The sequence below is a fragment of the Anoplophora glabripennis genome, unplaced genomic scaffold (assembly GCF_000390285.2).
Source record: "Anoplophora glabripennis isolate ALB-LARVAE unplaced genomic scaffold, Agla_2.0 scaffold1659, whole genome shotgun sequence".
Taxonomy (NCBI): Eukaryota; Metazoa; Arthropoda; class Insecta; order Coleoptera; family Cerambycidae; genus Anoplophora; species Anoplophora glabripennis.
Window position 1 is genome coordinate 85 of NW_019417741.1, and position 14,781 is coordinate 14,865.

Here is a 14,781-nt window from a genome sequence, read left to right on the forward strand (position 1 = left end):
GGGTCCGGGGGGACCGGTACCGTTATTACATTAAGGTCCGGGTCCTTGCTAGCAACATGCAATCGCGTGCTGCTAGAGAGAGAGTTAGCACATACCTCTCACTCTAAACCTCCGCTATACTTTCTTGTTAGTAATCTGTGCGCTATATTCTCGGCGTCTCGGCACTCTCGGCTACTGAGACGCTGCCTCGCTGCCTCCAGTTATGCCCTAAGTTAGCAACAGAAAATATAGAACTCTATGTATTGGTAAAATTCTCATAAACAATAATGTAACGAAAAGAGATGCACATCCCTCCCGCATATGACTTTTTTTTTCTATGCCCCTGACCACTCACACAAACGCTGTCATAAGTCATAACAAAACACGGTAGACTAGAGGACTAGACTCCTGACAGTCATATGACTAAATAAATATACTCAATACTCATATGGTGACAGTAGTGACGGAGTAACAGATAGAAGAGATAAAATGTAAAATGTTTTTGTTCTTCAGGATATATTAATATTTACATTTGATGAATATTCTTATTTCTTACAATAATGGGGATAATATTTGGCAAAAAGAAACAAGTATCTCGAGTAACAGAACATGATAAAGCAGTACTGGTATGAATTTAAATACTAATTTACTATAGTTTAAGGTTATATATGTATTATATTTATTTTACAGCAATTAAAACAACAAAGGGATAAGTTAAAACAATATCAGAAAAGAATAGAATTAACTTTAAATAGTGATAAAGAATTAGCCAAAAAATTATTAAATAAAGGCCAAAAAGAGTAAGTATTTTAATTTTATTATTTTTGCATATGACTCAAGACATCAAAGATAAAACTAAATTTTAATAAACATATTGCAATAACTTACTTTTTCACAGTTACTATAGTTATATGGTTTGTAATAAACATGGCTTAATTTTGATCTTATAGTTATTGATTTAATATTTAAAAAATTATTAATGTACATTTTTTAACAAGAGAACATAATAGTTGGATCACAGCAAATACAAACCAGCAAATTCAATCCATTAATCTGTATAGAAAGACTAAATACCTATTTCATACTTTGTAGGCGAGCAAAATTAATGCTGAAGAAGAAACGTTTCCAAGAACAACTACTAACTAAAACTGATGTACAGTTAGACAACTTGGAAAAATTAACTCATGATATAGAATTTGCTCAGGTAGAATTACAGGTTGTTGATGGATTAAAGAAAGGTAATGAGGCTCTTAAAAAGGTTAATGAAGCTTTGAATATAGAGGATATTGAAAATATTCTTGAAGATACCAGGGAGAGCATTGATAAGCAGAATGTAAGTTCATTTATAATGAGCACACCTTTTATTTATTTACTTTTTTTTTGTTTCATTATAAATTGTAAAATGTAGTAGGGACTTACCTATAAATATGTTTTACAGGAAATTAACGCGCTTCTAAGTGGTAGATTAACAGAAGAAGATGAAGAAGCAGTGGAACAAGAATTAGCAGATATTATAAACGAACAGTTGCCTGAAGTACCGTCTGGAGAACCCGTGGTTGATAAAGAGTTCACTGAACAATCACCTGTTAAAGGTACGGTTATAATATGTATTAATGACTGAGGAGAGATAGGTTTTAACCCCCTTACCGGTAACCTAACCAAAATTAACTATAAAATAAATACACAATCCATTTTATGATTCCGATACACATATTTTAGCTTACCATTGGCCATTATTGCCTTTATTTTATATATAATTTATTCACCTTATCAAATGATCCTATTATTATTAACATGACTTGGTGATTTCTTAATCAACTTTTCATACTCTAGTGATAGTGGCACTACCCTCCTTGGCGTTTACAGCTTTTGGCTTCCACAGCCTATGTACAAAAAGGCTATTAAATTAGAAAATTTTATAACTTTTTATTAGGTTCCGTTTTTGATTAGTTGTACGGCTTAAGACAATTACTATTGCTCGCTTTGGAGCTTTTATTTTTTTACTTGTTTATGGTATTTATCGTTGCCCCTGGCAAATTTTGTATGGTTTATTTGAATTCCCCCTAGCCCATAACCTTTTTTTGAGTGCACCATTTACTGGTTGTCTTACAGAGGGAAAATTAGTTATTTTGTCCAAAGCCGCAAGCTATAATTAAGTAGACCATTTTCCGTCCAGTTAAATAAAAAAATAAAAGATTTGCATTAATGTCTCCAAAAATATTAGATGATATAGTCTTTCCGATGTCAGTTGAACATGTAAAAAAAACACCTGGCAATAAAATTTAATGAGTTTTATAGGCGTCCCTAAAAAAGTTTTCTGATAAAGGTAAAAAATTATAATAATTTGTATATAATGTGCAGACAATTTCTATTATATGTTCATTGGCCAACAACATATTTTAATATATTTATATCCTCAAACAATTTTATTATATTGATAGTAAATTTCGTTTTGTTCCTTTTCAAAAGGTTTCCAAAATGCCATGTTGTAATAATATTATTTCTCCCTTTCACAATTGTAATATCAATGGAAGGTGCCTATAATAAATTAAAATTCCGTATTGTTGCACTGCACTGCTGGGCAATTTGCCAACCACTTGTCAACGGCTGAGATTTATTGCCCAGTGGCCCAATGCAACTGTATTTGGATTTCGTTTGCCCGCGCTCCCATTCTTTGACCTGTATATGGGTATGGCTAAATAAATATAGGAACAAGTTTTTCAAATATTTCAATGCCGAGTTGCTGTGTCAGCGACCGAACCTGTCATCCTCTTGGTTCTTCAATTGATATCCTAAAGACTATAATTACAATTTTTTTTTTCAATTAGAGCAATATATACTTTTTAACTTTTTTTGGTAGGGAATCTTTTTCTGATTCTAACGTTGTATAACATCTTGATTTTTGTGAAAAATGTGTGAAAAAAGTATGGCAAAAGACTCGATATTAATTTGAGCGTTTCTACAAGATTGTAAAATGTGCCATAAAAGCAAAAATCAAGGTAAATATTATTTAAGATAGAAATATATTATCACATACATGCAGAGCTGGTTGAATTGTGTCAAAAATATCCCTTGTTTTCTTAGTCCACTGCGAACCGTGTACCAGCCTGGTGCAAGTTATGCGTAGCTCACTTAATAGTATTTATTTAGTAGATATATGAAATAGATTGTTTAACGGAATTATGTTTTATTTTTATACAATTATAGAATCTATATTTTTGTTAATTATTTATTAACGATTAGAATGTAAGGAAATAAAAAGAAAATTTTGGAATTAATTTTTATTAAATCATTGTTTTTTGTTGAATGTATTTGTTTGTATTTATTTAAATAGAAATTTGTTTTCACTACTTATTTATCGTTTGAAAAAGTAGCGAATGATACGAATACACCAGATACCTGCACTGTATGAATTGTGCGAGTGTGGGTGCACTGCTATTGATGTCATTTCATGACTGGACATTCGTCGGCACCTGGCCACGTAAAGACCTGAGATCTGCGTCATGTTTCGCCGATCTCTATATACATGACAGCACATATGTTTCCTCCATTAAGCTTATACTTTAAGTATATTACGAAATCGACAAAAAAAATTGAATAAAAAAAATATAAAAATATACCTCTTTGCATTTAAAAAAAATTGTGTCACTTTGTAACAGTTTTGGAGCCATTGAGGATAATCTTTTGTTTTTTAAACTTAGATCAAATATAATGGATATATAATTTGTGGCCTTTTTGACAACCAGTTTAAAGATATTTTAAAAGATTTTTTTTTTAACGTATATGAATAATTATTATGGAATGTATTGTTTGTTTTTAAATTGGAATTTATTTAACAACATTAACATTATTTAATGTTCCTTTTTAGATAAAACTAAGGAGAAGAAACCCAAAGAAAAGGAACCTGTGGCACTTGAAGCATAATCTTTAAAAAAATATGCATACAATGAGGATTAAAATGTATTATTAATATAATTTAAAATACAAGTACTGTTGCCTAAAATTATTTAAGATGTAATAAATGTTTTCCATAATTTTAATAATCGTGTTTCAGTGAAAATAAAAATTAATTAGCATAAGGTAAACAAAATTATTTAGTATTCACAGGTTTCAATTCAAAATAGTTTTTCTTGCAAAAGAATATTGATGATTTTTTTTATACCGTTCTTTCTACAGTTCAGATTTGGAAAATTTAAAGGAATGGATAAAGAAACTATTCAACTAGTGGTGTAGCTACAAGTCAACAGGCTCCAAGACAAAAAAATTTGGAGGTCCCACTATCCTACTGAAAAAATAAAATATATACTATATAAACAGCTTTTTTATACCAAATTTTTCAAACATCAAAGAATAGCTTGTATCTTGAAACATTTAGTAAATGACAAATACCAAATACATATTTGGTAAAGTAATCTTTCAAATATGAAACATACTCAACTAATAGTAGCCTTTACACAGTTTAAAAATTGATTTATTTTTTTTATCTTGAAATAACTGTTATGTGTAAAGTGGAAAGTATATAGTAGCTTCTCTTTTTTGGCAAAACTTTGATCAATTACATTTGTCAAAAATTGTAGGGTGCTAAATACTGTCAAGTTCTAATCTTACAACACTCGAGCATTTATTGAGTATTAAAATTTGAGTAATATAGTAATAATAACTCGTGACTCTCATGTAAATTGTTTTGACATGAGAAAATTCTAGTATAAATAAGTCTGTTTCATGTAAATTAATTTATAGTGAGTCCGTGTCAATTGAGATTCTTGAGAACAGGTTTTCAAGAGGGTTTTTGCATTGCTGAGTCATACAGGGCGAGTTTTTTCAATGTTTATTGTAGAGATACAAAAAAACTTAAATGAAGAACAATCGAAATGTTTACTGACAACGCCTTTAGTTACTGTAGCATTATATGAGTTACTTTTCTTTATTAAAAGTCGTTTCGATTGCCAAATACAATGAATTTTTCAGACGAGGAAAACCGTGATATTTTTGAGTGTTACATTCGTTCAAGAAGCTTTTGATAATATCGATACGCGTTCTGTGAGAAAAACCTCAAATTCTGTTTCAAAAAGATGTCTCTTGCATTAATAACGACGGTGGGCTTTTTCAACAATTTCTTTAATATCTTTAAAGTAAATAATGGTTTGTTCATAAAATTCTGATATTTTTTGTGTCTGTTAAGTATTTCATTTACTTACCACAAGCGATTTCCATCATTATAATTTAAATTCTTTACGAAAATAAATCCAGTCGTCTTATTATTATTGTTTTATTTAAAATATGCGAGTCGCACACTGCTCCGGTGCCCTGACACATACAGAGGTGCTCACGCGATGTCAACTTCAATTGTTCTGATTTTATCCGTTGGATTGCGTATAATTTTCACAGCCATCTACGTTAACGAGCAACTGAAAAGTTACAAACCGCTGCACTTCTCCCATTTTTCAAAGTAACAGTACCAAATATTATATCCTTGGAAAGCATACAAAAAAACATTTTTTCTAGCTTATAGATAACTATTGATTACATTTAAAAAATTTGTAGTTTATGTTATAACTTGAAAACGAAAATGTACACAAACAATTTGATCACGCTGTCTTATTAACACTGCAAAAAAACTGAAACTTTGTAATTTAAAATTTTTTTGTAAAATAAATAGCAATAGAGGTACACGCACCTGAATTGGCTGAATACGGATTTTTCCAAATATTTAGTCGGCCATGACATTTTTTAAAAAATAAAATATTATCCTGCATGTTCAAGAAAACATGTTACAATGTGAATTTAATGTTGATGATACCTTTAAAGGCACTTTACCTCTAAGAATACATTTATAAAGATTCTAGAAAAACTTAGGTAAATTATTTTTCTTTTAATTGATATTCATTTTATTGTTTCTTTTCTGTTAACTACAAAATTCTCTTTTGAGTTTTATTTGCTTTGCTGTATTATTTTTTGTTTTCCATGGCACAGACGATTAGCTAAAATATAAATCAGTGAGCGGGTGCCGAATGCGGTATCGACTAATATTTTGTCGTAATAAATGCTTTACAAAAGTAAAGTTCATATACATCGTTGGATTCAGAAAATAAATCTGCACAATAATAAATAACAAAAAAACTATATTCCCATTTGAAAAAAAAAAATACTTATCGCTTTTCAAAAAAAAAAAAATTGTAAATGAGCTCTAATAGGCTTGTTTTATAGTGTATTTAGGGCCATTTCATTTAATTTTTTGTTTTTTAAAATCAGACTATAAATAACGGTTATGGCTTGCGGCGTTTTTTAGGAGACAGCCTGTATAATTCTCAAACTAGACAATCCATTAAGAAAAAGTGTAATGAAAGTAAAATCGAAAAAGTATCAAGATATTGCCTGAAGATAATTATTTGTGGAATAATTTATATTTTCTCTATATTGAATATTTATATTTCTATATGAAATAAATCCTTCCACTAAAAGGATCGGTCAAGTAAATACATATCATATACAATAAGATGTTGAAGTATCAAAAATCAATCTGAATTTGTCCCCAGAACTGATGACTTTTGATTTTAAATTATTTAAAAAAACTGTTATTAAAAAACTGTCAGAAATAATTTAAAACGAAAATCAGCCGTCACTAATTTTTCAGAAAATGAAAACATGTCAACAACTTACTGAAGAGTGAAATATACAGTGCTGTGTATTTTGTATTTGTATGTTTTATTTCAGTGAGATTTTTAGTTAGGTAAAACTATTTTCATATAAATAATACTTGACTGATTCTTTTGGCACAATTTATGTTTCACATTTAAATATTTGTCTTAGGTGAGAAAATACCCAGTAAAGAAAAAAAAAAATATCAAGATACATTTATTATGCAATTACATGTTTACATAGCAGCACCATCAAAAAGTCAGTTAATAAAATGATTTCATTGCCAATCTGTCTACTTGTTTTAATAATTGATATTTTCAAAATTTTTTACAATTCATTCGATTTTTAGATGTGGAACATTCAGGAGCTATGGCCTATGGCACGTTTTTTAAGCATCCTGTATTTATTCAATTTATTGTAAAAGTAATAAAAAAATATTCTGAAGTTTTTTTTTTAATAATTTCATCAATGCAACATGAATTACAAAGTGTTATTTTAATTTTCGTTTATAAGTAATTACAATTTAAAAATATATATTATAAAATTAAATAATATATAAAATATAAATGACTCGTGAAAAACGGTATTGTCAAATATAATTCATAAAGTCTGAGCAATGTACCTACCTTAGATAAGATAAGCAAAATAAACAATAAATTTCACTTTTGAACTTTTTCATTACTAATAATATCTCTATTCTCTTGATATGAACAACCTTTTTATTTATCTTTTTTATTATTGTGCTGTAGAATTTTTTCCTGTACAATCTGTGACACCTACTGGAAAATGTTATTAACTAAGTTTTGTTTTTCAAAACAATCTTTGGAATACAGTAAACCTAATCAAACATTTCTTAGTGAATTATATATTGTCAATAAATAAATAATGACATAATAAATTAATTAAACAATAAATAACGATTATCACAATTTAACTAATTTCCTAGCCCTGTTATCAAGTAACACTTTTTTTCTAATTGTATCTAATTACCTAAAAAGCAAATAAATATTATGATGCAAGGAAGCTGTAAACGTAAGGAGCGATACTTTCAGCATCGTTTAAATGTAAATGGTGAGTTCCATCAATTACGTGCCTTTCCATTTTTTTCGCTTGTTTCTCGATGGTATCTAAAACCATGTCATAGTGGTGTGGATTATCGTGTTTTAATCCAGAGGATGCTCTAATATTCAAAACTTCACATGTAATTCTAGACGCCAACTCCATTACCTGGTCGATTGTCATAAACCCTAACGCAGCAGTTTTAAGTCTCGGATCTCGAGTAAATAGGTATCCCTTTTTATGTGTGGCTGGTTTCATTCCACGTTTAAGCAGAACTTCACAGCCTTCTCTAGTAACAGAACCCTTGTAGGCATCACAAACTAAATCAAGCATTTCGCCATATTCATAACACGGCATGTGCTCCACAGGTTTAGTTTCATAAGACAAAAATTTGTCAACACTGGGTCCTAAGATGTCACACATTTTTTTTATGTTTCTTATACTGGGACTTGCTATATCGATACTAACATACTTTTTTACACAGTCTGGATAAACTGCAGCATATAAAAATGCTATCGCTCCTCCTAACGAATGTCCGATTATGTTAATGTCATTCCAACCAAAGTGATTCACAATCCTTCGTAGGATATGAACACCATCCCAAAAAACGTAATAACTCTGCCCTGGCGGTAAATGCGAAGAAAATCCGTGTCCCGGTAAATCTATACAATATAGAGACAGTCCTTTCTCTCTAAGAATTGGAGCTAGTTTATCAAATGTACCGCTGTTATCTTGCCAACCATGAATTGCTAGAATTGGTTGCACATCTCTTGAACCCCACCATTTTCCTAAAATAATTAACAATCCTGTCATTAAAAATAATTTATTTCTAATCAATTCATTGATTAAAGTTATTAAAATTTGTAGTAACGAAGTAAATGTTTTAATGAAAGTTTCTTTTCCTTGTATAAATAAAATGCATAGTGTACCACTGTTCTTTCCTTCAAATCTCTTTCTCTTTATAAAATGTTTGTTACCTTCGATGATTTTGAATTTCTTTTTATATATACTGCAGTTATATTTATATTAAATAGTATATTAGGTCCTTGGGGAATATTAAAAAAAATAAACTAATGGCTTTTCTCGACATTCTAGAGTAACTTTTATTATATTAGTTTACAAACTGTATTATTTTTAAAAAGACAGTGGTTTATGGATCGTCTTGCTTAAAAATAGAATTTAATTCACTTATGATTGAACCATGGCAATTTGGTTATTGGCCAGTTTATTTTTGGCCTTTAAAGGTGATTAACTGTGCAAAAATGTTTAAAAAGAAATTCTATCAAAAACTTGTAACAAACTATTTGTAAAACATTATTCTTGTTAAGAAATTAATTAAAATTACAAATATCTGACAAAAGGTTGATTTTTCAGTCAATGAATAGAAAAAAAACGTCCAAAACTGAATTACCATAATTATGTTAAGTACAATCCAGTCATTTTTTTTATTGCCCGGATTTCTTTGCAAAAAAAAAGTATTTACAAATATGAAAATGATAATTTTATCGAGTTGAACCCTTTACTACTGCCTATGACCAGTAGTATCTCAAATAGGTAGGCACATATTGGTTCCTAAGGAAACGGCAGTGGGAATGTTAAGTGGCATATCCTGTATACAACAAAGGCTTTAATTGCATTAAAAATATTGCTTAATCATTCTTCTGCTTTATATTCACCTTGTGCTGTTTCAATAAATCCAATATTAAAATTAAAAGGTTTGTAATACACAGGCAAAATCATCGCAGTGCTTACGAAATAAAATATTCACGTGTATGGTATAAGTTAAACTAAATTACCTAAACAACAGAATGAAATGTTTTGTTGTTTTTTTTTTTAATTATTAAAATTTAGTTTTTAAAGGTCACCAGCATTTCAATTGCTGAATTATATTCTGTGAAAAGACGGCCATTAAAAAATGCACCTATTTTATAATTATTAAATCTAGTATTATTTTAATTTAATTGTTTTTATCATCAGAATGAAGAGAAGTGATTAACATTTTTTTATTTTGGTTTTACTCATCATTCTATTCAGGAAAAATATTTATATAATGAAAAAATAAGTAGGTAGATAGGTACATATTAATAATTGCAAATTTCATAAAAAAAAATTATGATTTTTAGCAATTAAGAATTCATAAAATAGAATTGCAGCATATTGCAATTTAAAAATTTCAGGTTTTTCAACTGTAGTGTACAATTTTGTATGAATCAGAAGGTCCTCTTGTTTAAACAATTAATTCCAGTGACTTCTCTAATATGCTACGAAATTTTATACTTAGTGCAAATTAATGTTGCATGTTGCATGGATGTTAAAGCCATGCATTGATTCACAAAAATTACTGCAATTGTAAAAAATGCAAATCCCGATGTAAATAAAAATATGATAACTTTCTTTCATATTTTAATCCAATATTCATGTTTTCATTAGTGTATTGTAGTGTAAAAAATTTAAAAAATATCACACTTACATCAGCTTTACAGTCAAAGAAATTGATATCTACATGGTGCAACCTTGAATTAATTATGTGTAATTGCGTAACACAAATCTGTCGTTAATTTATTGATGACAGTATATTCATGAAGAAATTGTAGGAATAAGTAGAGCTGATTCAAATTTTTATGTTCATCATTCTCAACCTCATTCAAATAAAACAAATACTTTAGTAAATATAACCTCAATTATGAGAAGTATGAAACTGACATAAATTGACCAAGTCCTTAATGGATTTTTTGATTGTGTAAAACCGCTATTAAGCAACAATTAAAAATAATGAGCGTCCATTGCTGCATATTGCTTGAAGGTTAATTGATTTTTGATAACGATAATCCTAATTGAATGAAGGTTAGTTTTACTGTAATGTTTAAAGTAAATAAACTTTACCTGTAATATGACCCCAAGGTACAGGAATTTGAACCTCTTGGAAATCATCAGACCCTTCTGAATCTTTTGCACTTTCTAAAAATTTACTAAACAGTATTCTTAATAAAAGATATTACTTTGTTACTTACCGGCATAACCGTTCACAGTTTGTCCGGTCATATTTTAATACAACCAAATTTACTTTCTATTCGTTTTATTTTATACTGAACATACAAATCAATATCACAAAATTCACTAAACTATTAAATGTCCCTGGGTTATTCACGCATAGTCTCGGTAAACAATAATTACTACTGATAATACTTGATTGTAATCCGATTAATAGTTTTGCTGGTTTTGCTATTCACAAAACTGTTCATTCATTATGTAAATACAATTTATTTTGTTGCCATGATTTGACATTGACAGTTTGATGTTGATGCGAATTATGCGATAGAATTGACAACTGACAACTAAGAGCCTAGTCAGCCTAGCCTATCCTCAAAGTAATAAAGTAGTCTGAGGTTATAGCAGACAGTGCAGACACAATAAATATAAAAATGAAAATGATCTTTGAACCTTTAACAAAACCACAGACAACAAAACCAATATCTTTATACGAAAAGGTGGCGCAATTATTTTCAACGAATCATGAGGCAGATAGAAGTGGGTACATTTTCAGTGACGGCTCGCGAAAATTAAAATGGTCACATGTATTTTGATAATGAAGCATGGATTTCATACCGTGTTTTAGGGGATGATCTCATTTCTACGCCACATAGGGAACTTTAATGATAAAAAATGTTAATGAAATTTGCAGAATAAAAAATTAAAATGTAAAATATTTTTGTATACAATGTACCTATCTCAGTTGATTATGAAAAAAATATATATATTTTGCAAATCATATCACATTTGAAATTTCAGTCGAAATTTGTCGTTACGAAAGTTCTGCCCAGAAATCATCGACTAAAAAACAATATCGGTCCAGACGGTCCTACACTTTATTATAAAAATATGACTAGGTATAATTTTCGCAAGCCGTCGCTGAACATTTCTTAAAAGGATTATAGAATATGTATATTATGCATTATCATTATTACGTGATATAAAATACAATTATGATTAGATCAAACATAACAAAGTTATTATATATCGCGTTCCCATGATGATTATATTTTGCATCATAACTACAGGGTGATTCATACAGGCTTTAAGAGGGAAACCATTTACGGATGGATACAGCCAAAGGAGTAGGGAGCTTACTCCTCTATACTAAATTTTAAGAAAATTTTAAAAGTTAGGTATATTTAACTACCGAACAAAACAGCATACAGTTTTCAAATTATCATGCGTAAAATGATTGACATGAAAATAAAATTCTCGTATCCCCATATATTATTTTATATATTTTAAATCATATTATTAAGTCTAAAATTTTTTTGGCTGCTTATCAACAATTAACAATATATTCAATAGCAATTTTTACGCTCAGTTTCATTATCAATTTAGGAAATTAATTTTTCATACCTATTTCGTTCAACCTTATAGCGGGTGTCCCGAAATGAATGCAACAAAATTTGGACATAGATTCTTAAGACAAATTTAAGAGACCCGTATTTTTTATTTTTTTCCAAGTGGCCCCTCCTGAAATTGCCCTTTTTTATATCTAAGAATCACCAAATTTGATACACAGGGGTTTCGTTGCACGTGGAATCGGATAGCACTACGCTTTTTGGCGTGGAACTCCCTTAAGACATTTTTTCGTGGGTCCCGTTGTCTTCGGAGCCAAAAAAATTTGATCGCATATCCAAATTTATTAAAAAATTTTAGTCCGCTAGAAAGCTATTGAATTTAGAACCTTTTTGGTCTCTTTATATTTTTTTCGTAAAAGGCAATGTTTTCGACAAAAATGACAAAAACTTTAAATTAAGATACAATCTTCAAATAAATATATTTATACTACAACTGGTAAGTGACATCTCCATCTGTTTATAGGTAGTGAAGGTTCAGCTCTATAGTTCTCCTGTATTTTCTTCCACTGTATTTCTGAAGGACTATAAATTGCTTTTGAACGGAGATTTCCTTTCACTGTTTCTAAGTTCTACAAACAAAAAAAAATGTTTTTTTATTATATCACGGTATAGCATTAGTTATCTCTATTTATATATAGAGTGTAGGGTAACTTGTAACTACGAGTGCAAAAATTAAAGGCGATTCTGTCCATAATAATAATGTTAAGTTCCTACGATAGTTTCTCGAAAACTCAATATTGAGGGAGTTACAAAATAATCTTTAATAAATGTTTTGCCATAACTTTTTTCTGTTCTCATTTTTGTATTACACGAAAAAAACTTCATTAAAATTCTAAAGCCTTAAGATGTTTAACTTACCCTTAGTGTGAGAAAAATTAATCCAAACTCTTAGCGATTTTTCAAATTATGACCTTAAAAATCACTTACAACTTACTTTCTTCTAAGTTGTTAATATTAATCGTTAACGACTTTTTTCATAGATGTTCTCCATTATCAGCAATAAATGTACCAAATTTTAAAAATCGTTTGATATGGCAAAAAATTGAAAAAATAACTTATGTAAGTCTGCCGATATTGTTTTTTTTTTTTCAAAAAATGCGAAATTTATACCATTATTTGTATGAGTAGAATAATCCTCTAAATTTTTTATTCAGAGTTACATTTGACTCATTCTGTATTAGAGGTACAGGAAGTTTCCAAATCTCCGGATTAAAAACTCAATCTTGAAAATATCAGAACTAAAAGTCCTAATCTCGGGAAAAGGTCAGATTATTTTTTAATTTCTTAAAGATATATTTTGTGTATAGATGTTTTGTTGTATTTTGTTTCATTTTGTTAAAAATAAATAATAATTAAACAAGTAAAATTACACATTTACATTTTTTCTTGTTTTTAAAGATATCATTTTTGTTTATGTTTTGTATATTAATTTGTATATTAAATTTTGTAATTGTATATTTTGTGTGTATATTTATAGCTAAATTATATATCTAAGTTGTTTCTATTTTTTTAAAAACATACGAGTAGTTTGTGTTATACAGGGTACTTTAGGAATTTTTTTTTATGACAAACTAGGATTATTTTGACCTCCCCTATACACTCCCTAGAGTATGCAATATACTTGCCAGACACCCTGTATATGTTTATGCGTTATGTTTTGTTTCATTTTACTTTTAAATTTAATAAATCAAAATAAACCACTAGAATTAAACATTACAATTTTTCCAAAGTAATCTCAGAATCCCAGCATTAGTTAACCTTCGTTCCAAAAATTCCAGGGCTAAAATAATCGTCGGGGACTGTTACGCTCCATGAAAACGAGGCAAAAAGGATTTTCATAGGCATGTACTAGTTATTTACATAGTTTAAGAGTTTAGCATTACTCCCCAATGTTTATCTACTTCGCTCGTTCATCAATAGGGTTTGATACCGTTTATTCTCCACATTCCAAAAATTATTTCACCTTGTTTTCTTAAAGCGCAAAACTGTACTCTTTTAACGGTTTAGCATTAATAATATCTATTAACCTTTGCACCCATTAGTAATATAATGATCAAATAAACCTTCTAATCTCCCACACCACATAATTACAAATTGATATGTTTAATCGCACTTCAAAAATGCATGAGTCATTACAGGTAGAGTTAAATAAATAATATATTGTCGTTTTTCATAATTTTTCCTTGGCGTTTGACATTCGAGCCCCACGTTAGGTGCCACGTCGTCTTTCACCATCATTATTACGAGGATACATATATGGAAAGAACTGCATTTTTACTGAGCTCCTCGTGTATTGCCTGCGATCTGCGATACTAGGACTCTCGTCTAGTGATGGGAGATTTCGAGTGAAAAATCGAGTGGTACTCGATTATTGAGATCACTCGAGATATCTCGAGATGTTTACTCCCACCACTCGAGTGATTATTACCCTACGGTTGCACCCCAAAATGTTAGTGCATACTGCAAATAGTCACTGATTGCGTAACCTTTTTTTAGAATAAAACGAAAAAGTGGTTAGGTTTTGAAGTGCGTGAGCTTTTTTTTTTTAGCTACGCTTATAAGTAATATATGACTAATACAAACATATTTGTGCGCCGCTGGGATGAAAACGACCAATATCTCGTATCTCGAGTGATCACTCGATTATTAGAAGTACTCGATTACCGATAACTCGATTATCAAAATTGGTCGATTATGCCCATCACTA

The 14,781-nt window shown here is 29.5% G+C and overlaps 3 protein-coding genes across 4 annotated transcripts in view; 1 reads left to right on the forward strand and 2 right to left on the reverse strand.

The window, feature by feature from the left end:
• The first annotated feature begins 410 nt into the window (after positions 1-410).
• On the forward strand, positions 411-3,982 carry LOC108915727 (charged multivesicular body protein 6-A). Its single transcript, XM_018721848.1, has 5 exons — positions 411-605; positions 670-779; positions 1,072-1,312; positions 1,418-1,571; positions 3,848-3,982. Exons 1-5 carry the CDS (start codon positions 540-542, stop codon positions 3,901-3,903), a joined length of 627 nt encoding a protein of 208 aa, XP_018577364.1. The 5' UTR covers positions 411-539; the 3' UTR covers positions 3,904-3,982.
• A 3,136-nt stretch (positions 3,983-7,118) lies between these two features.
• On the reverse strand, positions 7,119-11,025 carry LOC108915726 (probable serine hydrolase). Its single transcript, XM_018721846.1, has 3 exons — positions 10,689-11,025; positions 10,561-10,635; positions 7,119-8,465 (listed from the first exon to the last, which is right to left on the reverse strand). Exons 1-3 carry the CDS (start codon positions 10,717-10,719, stop codon positions 7,627-7,629), a joined length of 945 nt encoding a protein of 314 aa, XP_018577362.1. The 5' UTR covers positions 10,720-11,025; the 3' UTR covers positions 7,119-7,626.
• Positions 11,026-11,991: 966 nt separating this feature from the next.
• The window catches only part of LOC108915728, a 9,992-nt gene continuing 7,202 nt past the window's right edge, over positions 11,992-14,781 (reverse strand). Inside the window, exons 1-2 of one of the 2 annotated variants that reach the window (XR_001964736.1) lie at positions 12,933-13,022; positions 12,555-12,643 (exon numbers count right to left, since the gene is read on the reverse strand). Coding sequence is in view for 1 of the 2 variants with exons in the window: in XM_018721849.1 (XP_018577365.1) it covers positions 12,497-12,643 (147 nt within the window). In the remaining variant the exon portion in view is untranslated. Of the gene's footprint in view, positions 12,644-12,932; positions 13,023-14,781 lie in introns of those variants that run through there. The other variant, XM_018721849.1, reaches the window with a different exon arrangement.